Source organism: Perissodus microlepis, chromosome 3, assembly GCF_051167445.1.
Source record: "Perissodus microlepis isolate ML-2025 ecotype Zambia chromosome 3, ASM5116744v1, whole genome shotgun sequence".
Classification (NCBI taxonomy): Eukaryota; Metazoa; Chordata; class Actinopteri; order Cichliformes; family Cichlidae; genus Perissodus; species Perissodus microlepis.
Genome location: NC_140463.1, coordinates 19,162,723 through 19,184,779, shown reverse-complemented (window position 1 = coordinate 19,184,779; position 22,057 = coordinate 19,162,723). Strand labels below are relative to the sequence as shown.

Genomic DNA, 22,057 nt, shown 5'->3' with positions numbered 1-22,057 from the left:
CTCGAGGTCCAGAAATCACTATGACGACCAGCCGCTGATCTGAGCTTTTCAGCATCTGAACATACAGTGAAAATATTCTGATCATTTCCAGCTCTGTGTTTGAACTCTTTCAGTTTACTAGACCAACTGAATGATTCACTGCACAAAACAATGCTTCTTTTTCTTTCACTGGGCCTCTGCGGATTTCATATATTCACATCCATTCATTTGGTGAGAAATCTGATGACACCATACCAGTTTGTTTAGATGTGTGAAAACAGATGATCAACACTTTTCTCTTGGCTGCCAGATCTCATATACAGAACATAAATATGTTTCTCCCTCAGACTTGAATGAGCATGCCCAGCCATACAGAGGGAGTCTTTTGGAGGCTGCAGTGGGAGTCTGCCAGGCCAGGACTGTGTGGGACCGCCCTGAGTACAACTCAGGACAATGTGTTAAAGAACAGAGTTTTTGCATGTGTTGTTCAGCACTGCAGACATTTATGAAACTGTGTAATAATCTGGGATGTTGTGGTATCTGCAGTTTGTTTTTCTCTCCTTTTCTGAGCTCAGGTTGGGTTCTGCTCACTCTGGAGCGGAGTCAGTTTCCAGCGCTGGTCAATGGACACCTGCACTCCAAGTGGTAATCAAGCCACTGCGTCTCAATTGTTTTTTTCTAGTTGTTTTTTGTTTTTTTTAGCTCCTCTGCATTAACCCTGTTTTCCCCTTGTTTCCAGTGCACCAGTCTCTTTACCTGGTTTCTCCAGCGCTCGTGCCTGGACGCTCACCACCTCCCTACTCACTCCATTCTCTCTCTGTTACATGGCACCTCTGTATCCAGCATCCTTTAGCAGATCTACTAGGAAGCTGATCCCAACGTGATTAACGTAGGTGAAGCTTTGGGAATATCTGGAAGTTTGTTTTTCCCCTTTCGGTGAAAACTGGACATTTCTTTAAAAAAACAAAAGAGAATAAATGGGAAACCTTATCTTAATGTTCCAAAGAAACTATCATAAAATAATTCGCTGTGTGTGATTAACCCAGATCCAGGGACTGAATTCATTGGGTGAGATATTCTGTGTCAGACTGGTCTTGTTATTGTTTCTTACAAACAGAGGAGTCATACCAACACCATTTATATCAATAAGAATTTATTTGCAAATGTATAACAAACAGTACAAGTGCATTATTCCTTTACAGTACTATTCCTGCACCCTATGTTTCCACAGGACACACATTAATGAATTTCACGTGTAAAAATATAGCTTTTCACATTAACTAGTTAATACTTGCTTCAGTTGTTTGTCTCAAATTTAATTTGGCACTCACCCACGTTGTGTGGCTAATAGTCATTGCTTCAAGGTGCTGAACTTCACTGGCATTCAAAGGTCTCTGGCTGCTACAAAGCTAGTTTTCTCTTTCTTAAAGTGGGCATGAAACACATAAAAAGGCAAATTTACATTGTGGATCCCTGCTGTCAAAAACTGACAAAGATGAATTTAGGAAATAAGTGTTTAAAGCTATGGAATAGAAAGTCCAGTTGTTAGCTGTAATGTTCAGGTTTGTAAAGCACTTTATAAATGAGGACTGTGTGGAGGAGAGTCTGAGTGACTCAAACAACACTCTAGCTTTTCCTCGCCAAGCCAATAACATCAACAATGTACACAAAGACACATTTGTGCCCTTTCACAACAATTTATAGTGTGTAATCTTTATCAGCTGTAGTCAGTCTTTCCAGAGTAACGTGATCGTAAAATATAATTATGTAGTTACAGGGTGAGTCTGGCATATTTCTGACATAAAACACAATTACATGCATTAACTTTGAACCTTTGATGCTAACAGCTAACTCACCAGGATAATACATTCAACTGTCGAATACCCGTTGTTGTGTTGTCAGTAAAAATAAAAAACTCCACACAACATCTCACTGGCACCACTGTCATTTCTACTCAGTCTTAAAACTGCAGATATGTTTACTCACTTTTCCTAAAATGAACCAAACATGTAGCAAAGTTTTCCTGCTACACGTGTCGGATCTGCCTGCTTTAAAGTAGAAACGGAAGGAGTGCGGAAATGAAAGCACCTGTGGTGCTGAATAGCTTATTTTGTATTTAATTTACCACTTTACGACAATAATGATAATAATAATTATGATGATAGTTAAGCTTACTACCACCATGATAATTAAAACTCTAATCCAAAGTAATGCAACAATAATTTAACTGTTGCTCTCCCACACCCACAGTGGGTTGGAGTGTGTTAGTTTGTGACTGAGAACTTTAAAACTCACTGTGTTTCTGTACATCACTGTTGCATAGTGTCAGTGTGATAGACGGCTGTGGTTCTCATAAATCCCACACTGCCTTCCCGGACTGTCGGGATCTCCACACTGTCTTAAGTATTATTGTGCAGCAGATTTGCTGCTTGGATGACACACAGAACAAACAAAACATACTCGTCACAAATGCGTGCTCAATAATCCAGGTAAGGAAATCCTAAAAAGTTGATATTGTTTATCTGGGGATAATGTTTTCAGAGACTGAAGATGTCAGACTTGGATGAGTAACAAAAAGTTTCTCCTTTTGAAAACGCTACATTCATATGAACAGAATCAAGTTTTTGGGATACTTGTCACAAACTTCGACGTAGTCTTAATCTGTTAAATTAAAGAAAAGCACAGAGAGGCAGGAGAACTAAAACTCCCTGACTAAGAATCAAGCAGGTCCTTCCTGAGCTCTCTCACTGTGGACTTAAAATAAATTTCTGAGGAGGATTTCTGAGGAGAATAGCTGAGGAGGATCAGCAGCTGCTAGAAAAATAACAAACAAAAATTTGTTTTAACTTGAACCTGATGTTGGTTTCCATTTACACTAGTGGTGCAACGGATCAAAAATCTCATGGTTCGGATCGGATCTATGGATCTATCTATCGGATCGGTTTTAAGTCATGGATCGGATCAATTTTCTGATCAGCAAAAAAAGAAAAAAGACAAAAATTTAACAATTTAGTTCATTAATTTAATTTAATTTAACATTTACTTATTGAAGTATTTTTTGCCTGTTAAAAACATTCAACTCAAGTCTCATTCCACGCAATTATAAAAAAAATTAATTATGGTTCAATATAGGGCAGTACAGGGCTTTGTATCTACCACTCAATTCAATTCAATTTTATTTATAAAGCACCAAATCACAACAACAGTCGCCTCAAGGCGCTTTATATTGTAAGGTAGACCCTACAATAATACATACCGCTCATTATATCGCACTCCACTGTGATATAATGAGCTGTCACGGTCACGTAGCTTTCCGTTGCCCTGGAGGTCCACCCATTTGTAGTAGTTAGGGCAACAGAAGATGCCTGGGACAGTTCAGCCATAACTTAAATCTTTTCCTGCTCATACATGCTTGGAACGATCTTGCCACTAAAGTGGACGCGAACGGGATATCATAGCGTGGCTTAAGCACGTTCATCATAGTTTAAACCTCTTGTTTTGCACACCTCCCATCTGCAGCTAAACACCCCAGTAGCTTTTGTAATAGCTTTAGCCCGGTCGGATTGGGCAGCAAAAGGCTGCTTAAATGCCCCAAACTCCTCTGCTCCGCTACTTGGACCACTAGCGCTGGCCATAACTATCGCTTGACAGACTGACCACGCGCACCATACACATACTTTTTTCTTCTTTTTCAAATCTTCGGATCACGTGCGTGCCGAACCGTGGAGTGGGATCAGTTCGGATTACGGATCAACCGTGATCCGTTGCACCACTAATTTACACTATATCATATTTCATTTTGAAAAATCAAAGTCATAACAAAGAAAGCCGTTATCAGCTGCAAAACTCATTAATGTTCAACTACACAAACTGCAGCACAGCTATAAAAAAGGGAAGTCTCCTAACTTCAGAGAGACAGAGTGAAGAAAAAACCGCAGAGAAGCAGCAACACTCTGATCCTGCCTTGACTTGTTGCTTTTGATGCCTCTGGTTTTCTCTCAGGTTTAGTACTGACCTTTAGCCCTGCAGAGACACCAAATAAATCTCAGTCATTTACAAAAACAACAATAAAGAAATCAGAATAAGTTTTACAAAAAGGTTTCCAGTTATCCATGAAAGCTGTTTCACTCAAAATTTAAAAAAAAAAAGATACTGAATAAACTCACCAGTGACACTGAGTTGACATTCCTGGAGGTTGTTTCCATAATCTGTCTCCACTTCACATCTGTACAGACCCGAGTCATCAGTCCTGAGTCTGGACAGCTGCAGTCTGATTCGTCCTTCTCTGAGGGCGTCTTTGTCACTCTGGACTCGTCCTGAAAACTTTTCATCCTGAGACTCTGACACCTCAACACCTTCATGAACCTGATACAGGACTGAATCTTTATGAGCATTTATCAGGTAACAGATGATGAAAATGTAGATCCAGGATCCGTCAGGTTTGGTGGTGAACGTCCACTCCAGTGTGATGTTGTGGTTCTCCTCTGCCTGATAGGAGGTCTGTGTCACATTGACTACAAATGATCCTGTTGAGGAGACAGAGAGGGAAAGAGAGGAGCAGACACACTGAGAACTGGAACAAATCTGTTGTTGAGCTTTATTTGGAGTTCATAAAGTGAAGCTGTAAACTAACCAGAGACACATGAGGTGAGGATGATGAGCAGCAGGATCCTGCAGATCATCTTCTCCCTGTGAGAGGAGACAGAGGTGAAGAGTCATCAACACATGAGGTCAAAGGTCAGTCAGTACAGCTAGAAGAAGGAAAATCTAGTCTGACTTCATTCACTCATTACAACATGTGATCCTCTTTATGATCCTGATTATTACACTGACTGACCAAAACTACATGAACTACAACCTCTGCAATTAAAGCAACCAGAAAAAAAACCTGCACTTTAATTTACTCTGAAAATATTTCACATTTTAAAGTACAGGCATCAAGTTGAAAGTGAAAGTTGTCCAGGCAAAGTCTAATCTTAAAAGTAGAAATGTTGTCCACTTGTCTTTACCTTAAAAATGTAAATAAAGCTGGATTGAATGGATTGTTGTCTGCCTCCTCAATCCAAACTGGCAGCTGGTTCTATTAATAATAAAATTACGGTTTCATAAGCTATTGTGATTTAGGGTTTTTTTTAATTGTTTTTGTTTTGTTTTTTACCAGGCGTCAACTATAGTGTGAAAAATGAACAGAGAGTGGCGTTAAGTGCAGTGTCAATATGAAGGCTTGAGTTGAGCGTTTTCACCATTGTCATTCAGAACAGAGGAGAAGCGTCTGTCTGTGAATTCTTCGCTTCTTTAACTCAAAGCGTTTCAGGAAGTATGAGCATTTATAACCCGAACTGACAGACAAATAAAAGCACGTGGTGTTTCTTCCGGATTTGAACATGTACTTTTCCCTCACGGCGCTAAACTGAGCTGAGTTGGAAAGTACCCTGCAGGCACACTTCCAGGATCTCCCAGTGTCTGTAGACTTTGCACAACTCTGTGAAATGCATCATTATTATTATTATTATATTAATATTATAATGATGTTCTTTTTCTAAAGCACGAGACAAAAAGCATATTTTACTCAATATAAAAATGGCCAACACGTTCTCACTCCCAAATTGACGCTACGCTTTCGCACTCCTCAGGAAAGCCGCGGGACGTGACAAATCGTCGGGATGTTACGCTCCGGGAGTGAGAACGGGCAACGCCCGATGCCCGGCAGCGCAAGGCTCGTAAACAGGTCGCTGATGTAATAACTGAACTGTCCTTCCTTCTTTTTCTTCACCAATTCATCACGCACACATCTAAAAAACACGACGAACAAAATGATTTCACGAAGGTGACTCGAGTTATTATACATTTCAGAGAAGCTGGATTTAAACTGAACTTTAAACGTTTTTAATTTCATTCATTTTTTTAAGCTAAATTCGCAGTTTAGAGGATGCCGGTGGACTGCAGATTGTCACTATCTGACGTGTAAACTATGCCCCGCTGCTTTTTAAGGGAGGTGTTTTTTCTATGAACACAAATACGCAATAACAACAACAGCGACGTGTCACATTACCTTCTAGCACATGTTAAAGGGTGAAGAGAGGAAAGATGTCTTTTGTGTCCGGGTAGCAGAGGTCTTAGAGGCAGATCCGCCCTCAGATCAGCCAATCATCAAACTTTTTTTTTTTTTCCCGATTTTAAAACTTTACCGGATGGTCTCACGCTAGACCGAACAGCAGTACTTGTCTAAAAGGCTGAATACTATAAACTATCTAAACATGCTTCATTCATGGAGTTACTCTTTAAATTAAATTATACTGGTATGAGACAGTGAAGGTAACTGCTTTTAGAGGTTGTAGTTATCTTACATCACATTAGCTACCTGCATATGTGTCGCAGTCGTTTCTTCATGAGGGACCCCTCCCACCACATCCATTCCAGTACTAACTCCAGCTAAGTTACAAACACGACCTTCTTTGGTCATTGAAGATTGAGCACACCAAAATAAAATGATCCTGATTGCGCTGTTAACAGTTTATTTTGAAGCTGTTCATTTACAGACAGCTGAAAAGTAAAACTCTGATGATTATCCAGCATTTTATCCCTCTGACTTCTGATGTTTTTGCGAGAGTGTGTCATGACAATGAGGTAAGCGAGTGCGACGTTCGTGACAACAGCTGTGCGCAGATCAAAAATGGATAATATATCGAGTGCGGGAGAGAGTATGACCGTGCAGCGTTTAACGCGTGGAAGTACTGACCTTACTTTGAGTTTGATTCCATAAAAAGTGACAAAAACATTAGCGTCTGCTGTACAGTGCATGGGAAGAAAACTTCGTTTTACAGCGAAAAAAACCCTTAAACTTCAGAGCAAGCACCCACGGAATGGGAAATTCACAGAGAAACTCGCGGATCCTTCCACTGACCGCTGTGGCACACCTGTACAGGTGAAAATAGAGCAACAGGACCACTGAGTCTTTGGTTTTATTTATTTGTTGTGTTTCACTTGCATCTATTTGAAAGAGTGAGTGTAAACACAAAAAACTATTTTATTTTATGTGCTGGAATGTGCAGAAAATAGGTTTAAATATTAAACTAATTTCTTCCAGTCAGAGAATGTTGCATATAATTTAATTTTTGCTTGATGCATAAAGTTAAAAGATTAAAACTAATAAAATAAGTTTTAAAAAGAGACTTTTTTTTCCATTTGGTTACATTTTATATGATGGATTAGGCAGAAATTAGAATTGGACTGAAAAATCGATCGCTTTATCGCCTATTCAGGCTGTAAATCATGTTTTTAAAAAGTTACTAAGTAACTAATTACTTTTGAAAATAAGCAATCAGTAAAGTAACGGGATTACTTTTTTGGTGAAGTAATTAATTACTGATTACTTTTTTCAAGTAACTTGACCAACACTGGTGGGCACAGCTGAATGTTGTGCCCATAGTGTGGGCAGTATGAATAGAAAGGGTTTTTTTTAATGTTGTTTTTGTCTTACATTCAGGGGAGAGATTTTAGAGAATTATGTGTGGTAACCATGTGAGACAAAATGGGACAACTCTCCATTCAATGGGCTTTTTTCGTTAAATAACTTTCATTTTTAATATCATGTTTTTTCTTGCTTGAAAATCAAACCTTCCTTTTAGTAAACATGCAGTTTTTTTTCTCCCCTGATTGATACATCACCCCTCCCCTCCTCCTCTGTCAACTCTTGTCTGGTGCAATCATTCAGTGAGTTGTAACCAGCAGTCTCTTCCTCGTTGAAGTCTTTCACACTGCCGCAGAGAGTCACTTTGTTTTTCAGTCGATCATTAAATTATTAATTTGTAGTGATGGGTAGATGAAGCCTCGTGAAGCGTTTCAGCACATTCCCCAAACTGTATTTATACTGTGTTGACACAGTGTTGTTTTGCTCCATACTGACACCTGCTGGACCTTAAATATCATTGCAGGCAACTTACTTGAGACTCACAACAGACACTGATTCAATGACCTAGTCATACTTGTATACACTGTAAGGTATTGTACTTTCCATGGAATCATTTTATATCTTTGACATTTCAAATATTGTAGACATCTTTAAAATGTATTGTGAATGACATTAAGTGGAAATTAAAATGAAAGTATTGTGAATGTAATATTACCCATTTAAATGTAACTGACTCAGAGTTTATTATAAATTTTTATTCAGAAAAATAAGTTTTTACATTGTTTTTGCATTCAGTCTATTGCGTTTTTTGACACCATTTCCCCAGCTTTGGAAAACACACGCACAGGGCACAGATGAAGCTGGGGTACACAAAAACTGTAAAGCCAGGTGGAAAAGGTTCGGATAAGATGTCTTCCTATTCCCCCAGTACGTTAAAGGATCCTCTGATCTTGGAATGTTTCTCTCTGCCAAGTAGTGCTGGACCTCAATGATGGAGTCTGCTGTTGCATTGTTGGTTTATCTGCCAGCTTCTTCATTGTGCCGCTGCCACAGGTTTTCTGAAATAATAAAATATGCATGGCCGTTTTAGTTTTTGTCGTCTACTCCAAATTGGTACACATTAGCATCAAAATAAATGTACAAATAATCTGATAATAGTGAACTTGGCTGGAACAGGTGACTGCTCTGATGAAGGTCCAGGCTGTGGCTCAGATGTTGTGCGGGCAGTTACTGCAGCACACTCCACTCGTTCGAGTTCCTCCGCATGTGTTTTGGCTATCAATACCTTGATGGTGTGAAGATGAAACAAAGTTAAACCAGTATGCACTACTTAACATCAGCTACCTGATGAAACATTGTCTATACAAACCTTTCTGGTTGGCAAAACGTATGATGGATCAAGGACCTGAACCAGCTCCCTGAATCCCTCACTCTCCACAATACTAAGGGGTTGGCAGTCCTTTATAATAAAATTCAGGACTGCCTGGTCAATCTTCCTAGACGCTTGAGTTCAAAATAATAAAACGCATATTAATAAAAAAGATGATAATGCTGCTCAATATCTATATAGGCCTACCTGTGTTCATTCTCAGTGTGTTTGTCTCCTCATTTTCATGTTTGGTACTGTAATGCCTAAACATTGAGGAGGTGCTTTTGTTTGTGTAAGAAAGCTCCACAGAACAGATGCGACATTCAGCCTGCATAAAATGAAATAAATAATTTACACTGCAAGTCACATTGCTGTTTTTCCTATTCTGATAGATTACACTGAAACAAAGACACACAAACCGTTACCTTATTTGCAGTTAAAAGATCGAAAGAAACTTTTCTTTTTTTTTCGGGATCCATTTTGTTATGGAGAGAAATAAATTTTTTTTAATCTTTGCGAGAATAATTTTGTTTTTGTTTTGTTTTTTTGGTGGCGACTCATTCCGTTGACAGATGCGCATGCGGTACCTTTTAAACTCTGGATGTGTCCCAATCCAGCGACCGCACGCTTCGAGTACACATTTTGAGACCTATTACGTCACAGCGACGCGACGACAGCTGTCCCAATTCAAATGCATACTCCAAATGCACCGTCGATTTCCCCAAATATCAAGCGTGGTCCAGTGCACGCTTCGTGGTCCCATATATCCCAAAATTCATAGCGCGGCGGTGGGTGTGGATAATTTTGCCGCAAAATACGGCAGACGGCAGAAGCAGCGCAGCCGAAGAGTGAACTGTCAAAAGTAAGTATACTGAGTGTCACTTATTTATGTGCAAATGTTTAATAATGAAGAACATTAAAACATTGCTGTTGGCCACATGTCGGCAAAGTTATGTGACTTTAGTGATGTTTGTACTAACTTGGTTTTAAAGCCTTTACTGTAAAATATACGCTGTTCAATAGTTGATGTTAATCTTACAGAGAATGTGATGATTTTGTGGATAATTAAAGTCAGTCATATATCCACAAACACAACAAGCTGAAAGTCAGTGATGTTGCTCGGTTTGCAGTCCTGAATATCACGGCACAAGCAGGATTCACTGCACTGTTAATGTTAGCTATGTTATATTGCTGCCTCTGTTCGGTGGTGTCGAGCCAAACGGACTTTAACGTGTGTTTGAACGAGCTGACGGTTCACTCGTTAAGCTGAAAGAAAGATGCTTTAATCACAGGAGTCACACATGTGTCCACTGTACCATCTGGGAACTCTTCTTGTTTAGCACTCGTAATAACACAAACACTAAATCATCATTCTCTTGTGCTGTTTTGTAGCAGTGTGTACACCTGAGACTGTCACCTGTCTGTCTGTCCTGCACTCTCTCTCTGTTTCTTTCTCTCTGATTGTGGAATAAAAGTATGAACATGTATTTATAAGTTACACTTGTGTTTGAATCCTGCAGCTTATCACACATTTGATTTCCATGTGTGACAACTGCAAGTGTCCAGAGTGAGGACAGACTGAGGGACCCACTGCTGCACATCATCTGTGAGGCTTTGCACCCCTGATGATCCACCAGGACAAACTCAGCAGTAGGGATGGGTATCATTTAGGTTTTATCCGATACCGGTGCCAAACCGGTACTTTTGAAACGGTGCCGGTGCTTAAACGGTGCTCAAACCGGTGCTTAAAGAATGGAGAACACAAAATTGGTCCAAAAACCTCATGTTCAGCTGTTTTTTTGTAAAAAGATAACAATGTTAGCCTTTTCTGCAGCTATGGGGCATATATGGTATCACTCTTGGCTGGAAGCAGTGCTTAAACAATGGAAAAAACACAAACTTTGTCCAAAAACCTCTCATGTTTAACTGTTTTTCCACTTTTTCTTTGGTCATTTTAGCCTTTTTGGCCAGGGTGAAGGGAGTATCTGCATCTTTTGCTGTGAAGTACAGCCAGACTTTTGACCGCTTCACCTTGGGCATTTTTAATCTGTAGCTCTGCTCTAAAAGAACATACGTACCTGGACCCGCCTACTATCCTCGGAAACGTAAAATGATTGGCTAGAATCTAAAGTGTATCACAGCTCAGGAAAAAAAAGCACCGAAATAAAGCACCGAAATGTACGCTGCTTTTCGGTCTGGTTACCGGTAGTAACCAGACCGGTAACCGGTACTGGGATACCGGTACCCATCCCTACTCAGCAGTGTGTGAGGAAGAGGAGGAGGAAGAGCCAGCAGCAGCTGACAGATGGAGAGAATAGACAGACTGTTCCCTGTTTGTGAAGGACTGCTAGAAAAGTTTAAAATAACTAATTGTCTGTCCTGAATCAGTCTTATTAGGTAATGTTCAAATAATGTTATCATTCCAGTGTTTTCAGTGTGGGAGAAAGTACTCAGGGCCTTCAAGTTACACACTATGAAAGGCAGCAACAAGTTTAATGTTCAGAAACCTAAAGTATGTATCAGCAGCAGAATGAAGCTAAAAATAAATGTTTGTTTCAGTTCTATGAAGCTTTGAGTATTTTGGATTAGTAGCACTGCTGTGTTTGTTGCATCATATTGCTGTAATTGTTTATATGCCTTATATATCCTGAGGTAAGTTGATCTATAGTGTTACATCATATTCTATAAGGATGTTATGTGTTTGTATACTTTCTGCCCAGTTTGACCCATTTAGCAGAAGTCAGCCTGTTTAAGGCTCTGATATCTATTCTGTATGACTTAAAGCAGTTATGACATGGTCTGATTTTCTCACCCAATAAAGGAATATTTCATAAATCAGTCTACTCTTCATTTTATCAGAAACAGTTATCACAGCTCGTACATTTGCTTTTTACACATACATGTAAGCATTGAGCCAAATGTAATCTAATGCCAACATATTAAACGAACAATATCTGTCTCTTATGTATAATACATCTATATATACACTGTCAAAGATACTTGTCTTTGAGTGAAGATTTAAGGTGATAGGAAATATAAATAACTGCAACTTGAATCTTTGACACAGAGTTCAAGCTCACTGCTGTAATATATCCTGTAATATCATAAAAATCTGACAATAAATATAATATTGGCCATATTATATTCACATTACCAAAGTGAGATGATTTTAGTCTCATGACCAACATCAGCTAATTGTTATTTACTAACTAATCTTGAAATGACTGTTCAGTACAGAAATGAAGGCCAGCAATCATGTTTTACAGTCCCGTGGTCTCAGCCTCAGATACTCAACTAATCAAAGTGATGTCATGACAAAATGAACGAACAAAAAAACATTTTTTTTCTCCTTCATTTATGTCAAACAATGCTGTAGTATCATGGTTGCTAGGCAACCTGAGCAGCGCGACGAAGGCTAGACCGTCCCATTTCACAAGCCTCTCACTTCCGCACTTCTCTTGGTACGCACCGTACATAGTACGCGTACTGCGTGTACTCCGAAGCGTGCGGTCGCTGGATTGGGATACAGCCACAGTTTGGCAACGAGCGATACAGCAGCTGTGCCGATCACCTGACTTTTTTCTTAATAAGACACTGCACAGATACAAATTTCGCTCTGTGAGCTTGATACGTGCATCAGTGTTGCTGGACCCATCACTATTAAGTTACACGAAGTGGACGGCTCGCTGCGGTCTCTCCTTTAAACCGGTGAGTATCTAAAAGCTGATTTGACTCTTTGTGTTTTCATGTTCAGTCCTTTAAAACGTATTTAATGTCAACATGTAAAACTCGGCAGGATTTACGTTTGGACTACCTAATGAAGACGAAGCGCATTAATTGATTTAAGTATTATTAAACCAGTGTTAATGTTTTGACTTTGCTTCTTCGTCGGTTTTTGTTTGGAACGATCACAGCTGTGAAGTTTGTGGACATTTAAAGTGCGCATTGAGGAAACAGAAGAGCAGTTCACGTCTTAAACCATTCAAATAAATAAGTAAAAGCTGTATTTTTTGTTTGAACTTCTGTGCTGCTGTTTGCTGCGAATATTTATTTAGCTCTCAGAGGTAAATCTGTACCAACTCTGAGCCGTGAAATATGTTTTTTATCGTTGCATTACTCCACTTCCTCCTTGTTTTTGTCACGAGTTCTAAATCTGCTACTTCCTGGTTGAAAAAAATATTTTTTCAGTGAATCGTTTTTAGTTGATTCTTAGAAACTAAAAGCTGCTCCCCAACAAAAATCAAAGTTTGTGTTTCAATTGTTTTCGTCTGTTGCCCTGTGTTCCAGGTTAACTGTTTTTTGTTTGTTTTTGTTTTTTTACTGGTTTTTACACTAACGTTTTTAAATTAAGGTTGTGCAACAACAAGCTCCAGCAGCTCTGCTGGTTGTAGCAGAAACAGAAACAAAATAAAACCTGAGGCAGTTGAAGTTTTTTTAAACATCAGCTGAAAGCGCCATGTTGTTAGAGTCGCGATTTTCAATATTTTGTTGTTACTGTAGGTGAATTAAAGACAGACTGTTAAATGGAAAATATCCGAAACATGACCGGTGTAATGCTTTAATAATAGTTGCTTCTGGGAGGTTGTTAAGCCTGAGATTGAAAGAAATTTGGGTTTTTTGTTCTACAAGTGAAATTAAGCGCTTAGTTGAGTAACAGACTCTGTGAACATGACCTACTCACTGACAGGTTTCCTCCAGCAAACTCCTCCTCCTGATGAACCTGAAGAAATAACAGAATCATGTAAAAGAAAAAAACGCATTACTCTCATAAACGTATATTATAAATACGATTATATTTCATAAGAAGAACCTTTTATCCAGATCCATCCATCTATTTTTATTGTCTATTATTATGACAAAGTGGAGAACCAAAGATAAACCTCATGGTCCACACTTGCAAACATTCATGTTTCTCAGTCCACTAGATTAAAACGAGGCTCTGCTCTTTATTTGCCGGTTGCCATGGCAAATCCATGTATCGGAAGGGCAGAAAACAGCCTGCGTTGATTAAACAACAAGTTTGTAAACTTCATCGTGGACTGTGGGGGAACATTTAACAGATTAATTCTTGGATACGTCAACACCATGAATCGAAATTTAGTGGAAGTGAAGAACCAAAAAAAACCAAAACAAAACAAACAAAAAACAACAACACATGCTTGTCATTTTTCTTTTCTAGGTTCCAGGCCCTTGATTGTGATGCACTCAGGAAGTTCACCAGGAAAACTTCATCGTCACATGTTTGCTCACTTTCATGGAGAGGAGCTCCTGGTTCCTGGAAGCTGAGCAGAATGAAGGGGTAGGAACGTCATTCCTCAAAACTGAGCTTACAAGAGTTAGAAAAGTTGACTTAGGTAATATTAAACAAGGCACTGCACACTGATGTCAACAGGTGCTTTAAATCTATAGGCTTGAAGTGTGTAATAATAATCATAATAACAATAATAATAATAATAACAATAATAATTCTGAAAATTAAAAAAGCTGTATAAAGTATAAAGAAAAAATGAATGCAATAATTTGCATATCCCATAAACTCACATTTAATTCACAATAGAAAAAAATATTAACTGTTTAAACTAAGAAAAACACAATTTTAAGAATAAGGTTAAACAGTTCCAGAATAAGGTTTCTCAGTGTAAAATTGTGAAGACCTAAATGTTATCAAATACATAATACTCTACAGTACATGATATTATCGAAAGATTTTGATCATCTGGAGAAATCTCTGTGGGCAAGGGACAAAAATGAAAACCAGTATTGAATGCCCGTAATGTTCTGGTCCTCACTGCATTAAAAAATGCAATAAAATGCAATAAAAAAAAGTCTTCCTGCCTGCCATTGAGACCTTTCACCAGCTCCAAACATTTAGAGCGTAAAGAAGCAAAAAAAAAAATACATCAGAGAAGATCCAGGACTGTTAGCTTCTTATATCAGACAAGATTGGGACATTGAGCTGCTCTCCTCAGTTCCCACGTGTTTATAGACTGTTACAAAAGAAGACCTGATGCTACAATAAAAATGGTCTCTTCCCAACTTTTGGAAACATGTTGATTCAGCTAATAGTGTTTTGTTTTTTCTTAAAGTTGTGCGTTTTCTCATTTTAAAAATTTAATGTTTTTTGTGTTCTGTTGTGAATGAAATATAGTTTTATGACATTTCCAATTCATTGTATTCCATTTTATGTACATTTACTTTTTATGTCTTACTTTTATTCTCCTAGTTAAAAAAAAAACAAAAAACAAAATCTAAAACTTTGTCCTCACCTTTTTTCCTTTTTTTTTCCTCACAGGAAAATTATCATCTCGATATTTCTGTCTTTATGTGAGTTTTCACATTGACACATTGAGAGGTTTTTATTTAAATAAAGCTACAATCCTGACCTTCCTCTGTCTCCTCTTCAGGTATATTAGCTGGGACTCAGAGTGTCTATGAGGCCAAGGAGGGCAGCAACATCACCATCAGACTGGACCGTCAGCTCCAAGCTGACGTGTCTCTAGCTCACTTGATGTGTGTTTTCCTCTCAGATAATGGAAATACTTTGTTTAAAATGATCAGAGGAGTGGAGGACTCTGAGTCTCAGCACGAGCAGTTTGCAGGACGGGTTCGGATCGATAGAGACGCCCTGAGAGGAGGAAGAGTCGTACTTCATGTGTCCAGAGTCACAGCTGAAGACTCTGGAAACTACCGCTGTGATCTGGCTGCTGATTATAATAAGGTGCTGAGGAGGTGGGAGCATGAGGTCTCTGGTAGGTCAACAGAACCCCAGATACAAACCTGTTGTGCCTTTGTTTTTGTTACTGCTGTAAGATGACCTGGGTGAGAATCTAACACCTAACTAATCTGCTTCTACAGAAAATTTCCTCTTGAATGTGACTCGCCTTCATTCAGTGAGCAGTGACAGCTTCCACACAACACCAAAACCAAGTGAAGGTAGGACACACCGAGCTGCTACTATGGTTATTAAAGGTTTTAAAGGTGTTCACTCATTAATTAACAAAGTGCTTTGTAATGAAACTTTTCTTTTTTCTTTTAAAACAAAGTCTCTCTAGAACAAATCTAACCACTTGGTAGCCAGTCTGAAATGCTGCCAGGCATTTATTTGGGCACTTATTTAGAAGCGTTGACAACGATAACACTGCTCCTGTTTTTGCCATGGCTTTTGTAAAAAAAAAAAGAAAAAAAGAAAGTTTATTATTTATTTAGTACCTAAAAATACTTACTGGCTGGTGCTGCAGAAAAAGAGGGGAGAAAATGGAGGGTTTAAAGGAAAGTAGAAACAAAATCTACTGTATGTATTTTAAATGGTCACATAAGAGTATCTGATTCCAGATGAACAGAATCAACTTTCTGTAATTTCCTTCCCTGAATGATTGAGCATGACAAGGTTAAATCAAACATAAATAGTTGCTTCACCTGACATCAGATATAAACTGATGTTGTTGTTTTTTTTCTTCTTCTTAAAGGAGCAAGAAGTCCTGAGGAGAAACGCAGAGCTCATGACTGGAACAATGTTAAAACAGTTTTAGGAGCTCTAAATGTTGGAGCTCTAATACTTGGTGGTTTAGTGTTAGTGATAGAAGCTAAGAGACATCTGCAAGCAATACTGTGAAAGTTTTTTTTTTTTTTTTTTTTTTCTCTGTGTAGTTGAATTTTAATCAAACATTTTTATGCTCTGATTTATGTTTTGATGTATTTCGTTTTGCACTTATAAAGACAAAAGCCTAGATCTTTATATTCAAAGATTCATTCGAAGTTACATTTGATCCAAATGCACATTTCTCAGCATCATTATGGCTCCAGGCAGATCCCCTTCGTGGTCTCCTGGAAATAATAACCACAACTTTTCAGCCGTTCTCAGTATCAGCTTCAACTATGAGCATGGGTTATGAAAGAAAAATCACTGAACATGCACTTTTACTCTTTTTAACATGACCTTTGACATTTTAAGTGGGTTTTCTGTCTCTTCAGAGAACTCACTCTCAGCAAATAATGTGAGCCGTGCAGCATTTCAGCTCAAAATTGACAATGACTCATTTTCATGTTCTTACAGTAATGTTACAGTAACACACTTCATTTCTATAAAAAATTAAAGTGGCAAGACATAAAACCATTGATGTAATTGTTTGGTCTTTACAAATCACATCTGACTTAAACAAAGATAAAAACAATAAATGTAATAACTGCACCCTTCAGTTTGACAGACGTGTTTCAGTCTTGGATAAAACCTGCAATAGTCTCATGTATGTAACGTTAAATATCTGAATTAAGCACTTTTTAAATCTGATGCTTGCAATAATTTCTAATAACATAAGCTTCACCTTAAAACACCTTTTTTCAGTTTCATGTAAAAAAGAAAAAAATAACAGTGTTTATGGGTTTTTGGTGTTATTTCTGTTTAGGTTTTTTTTATTGGTTTTATAAACGTGCTTTATCATTATACGTTCACTCTTTTTAATCTGTGAAGCACTACCCAAGTTTTTGGATATTATTTTGTATTTGTATAAATATTTTTTTAAACAATATTAAAACATATGTTGGTATTTTAACAAAGTGTGTGTGTGTGTGTGTGTGTCTGTCTGTCTGTCTCTATATCGAGAGATCTATATCTGGTAGGAATGTGTTTTGGTGACATTTGTTATCAAGAACATTGCTGTCTGATTTTCTTTGTTTATATATTTTTTTTTTTCTTCATTTGTTGTAATAAATTTTTCTTCATTTGTTGTAATAAATTGATTGATAAATCAATAAAAAATGTTTCTATTTGCTTTTGATCTGGAGAAGACTGCATTTAAAACAAAAGCAAAAGTGAAGCATCAGGTACTGACATTAGATTCGTGAAGTTAAGGGGCTCTGCTTCAGAAATACACACGTGAGATCAGGTCGTAACTGTGAGGAAAGAGCTGAGAGGAGCTCTAACATCTGTAATACAAGTTCATCTGCTTGTCTGTGTGTTCATTTGACAGACTGTTAAGCTCTTTGTAATAAATCAGACCAAACTGCTGATACATAAACAGAGAAACAAAAGAAAAAGATGGGACAGTGAACTGAGTTGGATTGTTTACACTATAATACACAAAAATAACTGAAAGTTTTCTGTTTTTTGATGTGTTTAAACGTGATTTCTATACAGATAAATGATTAAAAAGACCAACTCCATAATTGTTTTGTTATAGAAACGACCTGTCAGTACTGATAGGAATTTATATCTAGATAAACTTTCAGAGAGATTCATCAGGTCAACAAAATGTAAAGATGCTGTCCATTAAACACCTGCTCTCCTTTTGTCTGGTAATAGAATAGTTTCCATCTGCTGAACAGTGTAGTACTAAATGAACTTTGTTTTTAATCCATATAACCACATGATGGCGCTGTTGGGAGGTATTTGCCCACATAACGCTGTGAAAGCAGTAGAGTTAGAGTTAAAACGTTTAACAGAGAAGTAAATGAAATAGTTTAAGTAGAGTTGATTGCTACGCCTACATAATATCCTATATAATGCAATTATTGTTTATTCTTTTTATACACATTATCCATGAATAATAATAGCCAATCACAGATCATTTTGAGCACATAGCATACATAAATTAAAATAATGGCTCGTAATGTCTGTCTCTGTTAACTCTACCATGGATTTACAACCTATCGTGTACCACACTCTACAAAGATCAAATTTAAAAGCCAAACCTCCATCCCAAATTGAGTTCCAGATTATCCGTAACTCATAAAAACTCTGCTACTGCTCTGCCCTCAAACATTACTGCAGTAAACAGTCCAACAGAACTACATGACTGCATGCTAGTATCTGTACAGAAGAGAACTAAGGTCAAAGAGTGCAACAAAGAGAAACAGGAACTGATGTAATCTCACCCCATGCTTGTCAGGCATTCAGGCAGTTGTGTATGTGGATCCAAGATAAAAAGTGAAACTACACATTATTATTTCCTTGCTGTTTATTATGGAGCAAAAACCTTTTATCATATTTTACTATATCTCTGTGTATCCATTTTTATTGTTTATCTGTATAAACCACCTGTTATGACATCAAGTGATGGTCTTCAGCTGGCACTGGAGCGGTTCTCGTAGCCAAGTGTGAAGCACTGAGAATGAGAATCAACACCTCCACGTCTGAGGCCACGGTCCTAAGCAGGAAAAGGATGGAGTGTCCACTCCTGGTCTGGGGCTTGTTACTGCCCCGAGTGGAGGAGTAGAAGTTTCTTGGGGTCTTGTTCACGAGTGAAAGGAGAGGGGAGCGAGAGATCAACAGATGGATTGGGACCATGGCTGCTTATGTATGCTGTCTGTCATGGTAAAAAGAGAGCTTGATTTACCAGTCAAATCAAACGGCCACCGTTTGCTTGTCTCATTCTCTGTTTCCCACTGTGGGTGGCACAGTCGTACCTGATCACTACAAACCACAGAGAGGTTATCACTCAGGTAGGCCTACTGCTGTTTAGTACAGGCTTTACACTCAGTGTGCTCAGCTCGGAAACCTGTTCAGAGACTGAAAAAGAAATCAACTTAGTTTGTGGACAGGTCATTTTTTTGATTAGACAGATGTTCTTGGTGACCAATACCCAAAAAAGGAACTGGTGAAAGTTTTAATCTGTGTCGCTGCATTTCCAGCAGTGTAAATGAGACCCATCATCAGAACTGCTGTAATTTCCCAGCTGGGCTTCATTCAGTAGTGTTAGTAAGACTTTGTTTGCCAAGTTCCATATATAAAATGTGTTCCTACATCAGAATGTGCAGAATGTGTACCGCACCTAAAGTGAACTGTAAATTAAATTCAAAATGTGTCTCTCCAGTGGATTTAAACTGAAAGTCTCAACATAACCTGCCCTGGACCAGGATATGTGTTCAGCATTAGTTACCATAGTGATCTACTCCCAACCGTTCGCCATGGCTGACCCTCCCTGAGCCTGGTACTGTGGAGGTTTCTTCCTTTTAAATGGGAGTTTTTCCTTCCCACTGTCACCATGTGCTTGTTCAGAGGTGATATTTTGATTGTTGAGGTTTTCTCTCTTATATTGTTGGGTCTTTATCTTAGAATGTAAAGTTGAGATGACTGTTGTTGAGTTTGGTGCTACATAAATAAAACTCAACTGAAACTAAATGTATCTAACCAACTTCAAAATGTCATAATTAGTCTAAAAATTAAACACTGATAGTGTCACGACTGGGGCAGCAGTTGTGTGATGAATAAATGAGGACCCAAAATGCAGACGGTGATGGAGATGCGAGTGGAAGTTTATTTACAGTGAAAATAACGGAAGTGAGGGCAGGACTGAACATAAACCTAAACTGGGTGAAACTAACAAACAAACCTGGAACATAAGGTCAGCGGGAGAAACTCAGAGATGGCAGATGAGGACGGCAGAACAGGGAGACGTAGAGAAACATAGGGAATGAACACAGACGACGCGACAAGGAGCACAGGCAGACACGCAGTATAAATACACACGCAAGGTAATTAGGAAATGGCAGACAGACGGGGACACAGCTGAAACTAATGGACATAACGAGACACAAACCTACAAAGTAAAACAGGAAACACACAGACTGTTTTACACAACCAACTGGGGACACGAACAGAACACAGAGGAGAGACACAGGTAGGGATGACAGGAACACACAACTCAAACCCTAAGAACAAATACAAAATCAGAATAAACTAGAAAAATGATAATAATAAACTTGAAGCGCTGGGTCACCGACCCAGGACCATGACAGATAGAAAATCGTCTGACACCCTCCAAATTTTCAGTGTAACTGTTTTTATGTCTTTCAGCCTGTTCCTGAAACTTAATCACACTTCAAATCTGATGTGGTAGTTTGATTTAGTAAATTCTTTATTTTTTTTGTAACTAACAGAAGTTGGTTGCTGATGATGTTGTGGATTTTTTTTTGTATGTGTGGTCTAATAAGCTTCAAAAAATCTGGGGTTGTTCCCAGCTCCAATAGTGAGCTCAGTTTTTGATGCCGACGCTGGTTAGCAGACGATCTGGGAAGAGTAGTGGTCAACGCTGGTCTTAAATACAGCCATGACAATGAGCTCCAGGTGGGGCTCCAGGCAGTAGTGATGTGTCATGTGCAAAAGGGCTTTGCAGACTGACTCCAGTAAACAAAGCAGCATCTGGCTGCAGTTTAAAGAAGAAGCAGATACTAACAGAGGAGAAATCAAATCACCCTGAATTTCAACCTGCACTGAGGACAGACTGTTTGGCTGCTGAGTTTGGTTTCTGTTCTGTGGATTTGTTTTCAGTATTTTGTTTTTGTGTTAAATTAAAATTAAAAGTATGATTAAAATATTAAAAGAATTCCTGCTTTTGTAACAGAACAAATACACAAAATTAGTCAATTATAAGGCTTCTCATAAAAACGCTAAATGCAAAAAGCTTAAGCAATACACAGCACATTCATATTTGCCAAGTAAGGCTAGAATATGAGGCTACAGATAATAATAAATTAAGAGCCATTTGGGATCCAAAAGAGCCGGCTCTTCTTTGGGAGCCGTCCCACAAGATCCGAACTTCCCACTACCAGGGAGAAAAAGTCCAATAGACTTTCCTTGCGCCACAGGTTGCAACAGCCAATTCTCTGTGTGGGTTACCACACTCGAATTTGCTTGAAGATAGGCAGGCTCACTTCTTACAAGGCCAGGGGCCCTAACACTGACAATAGCACCACATGTGCTGATACATTATTGAATGAAATAAATGTCGAATAATACTCACTCTAGTATTAGAGATAAACATAATGTTCTGTATGTGGAGTATGTATAGGTAGTTGGGCTATGATACTGTAATAGTTTACTAATCAAGTAATTATTAATTTGTTATTATATCATTGTCACATTATTTCAACACCAATTTGAATAATACTTGGACAGAGAGGGATGGAGTGTGGCTTCAGTGTTTTGTGCAAATAATCCCACAGAGAACAGACAGAGAAGGAGGAGAGCCGGAAACCAAAGGTTGGTGTTGATTATTATATAATTAAATTAGATTTAAAAAAAAAGAAGTTATTTTCAGTTCCACTATATTCTGTCAAGTCTGCAGTTTTATGAATAACTGTGTCATAAAAAGTTGATTTATGTTTTGGAAATCATAAGATCTGTTAGAACTCTGAATAGTGATAAGAGCATCTCAAAAATTGTGTGTGTTCAGTTTTTAAGCCTTTTTTTTCCACATATAACACGATTCATCCATGCAGTACTATACAGTATGTGTTTTATAAACACTAAAATTGTCTTACTAAATCTGTACAAGTTGTTTTATATTTTCAGAATATCATTA

The 22,057-nt window shown here is 38.2% G+C and overlaps 2 protein-coding genes and 1 pseudogene across 2 annotated transcripts; 1 reads left to right on the top strand and 2 right to left on the bottom strand.

Annotated features, from left to right (window-relative positions):
• Nucleotides 1-1,069: 1,069 nt before the first annotated feature.
• Nucleotides 1,070-9,339, bottom strand: LOC146390370 (uncharacterized; annotated as a pseudogene).
• Nucleotides 3,358-4,740, bottom strand: LOC146390371 (uncharacterized). Its single transcript, XM_084923435.1, has 3 exons — nt 4,613-4,740; nt 4,146-4,505; nt 3,358-4,002 (listed from the first exon to the last, which is right to left on the bottom strand). Exons 1-3 carry the CDS (start codon nt 4,659-4,661, stop codon nt 3,887-3,889), a joined length of 525 nt encoding a protein of 174 aa, XP_084779561.1. The 5' UTR covers nt 4,662-4,740; the 3' UTR covers nt 3,358-3,886.
• A 2,880-nt stretch (nt 9,340-12,219) lies between the features above and the next one.
• On the top strand, nt 12,220-18,610 carry LOC146390369 (uncharacterized). The gene is made up of 6 exons (XM_084923433.1): nt 12,220-12,467; nt 13,939-14,058; nt 15,052-15,083; nt 15,164-15,508; nt 15,615-15,692; nt 16,226-18,610. The coding sequence occupies exons 2-6, from the start codon at nt 14,051-14,053 to the stop codon at nt 16,369-16,371; spliced, it is 609 nt and encodes a 202-aa protein (XP_084779559.1). The 5' UTR covers nt 12,220-12,467; nt 13,939-14,050; the 3' UTR covers nt 16,372-18,610.
• The last annotated feature ends 3,447 nt before the right edge of the window (nt 18,611-22,057 follow it).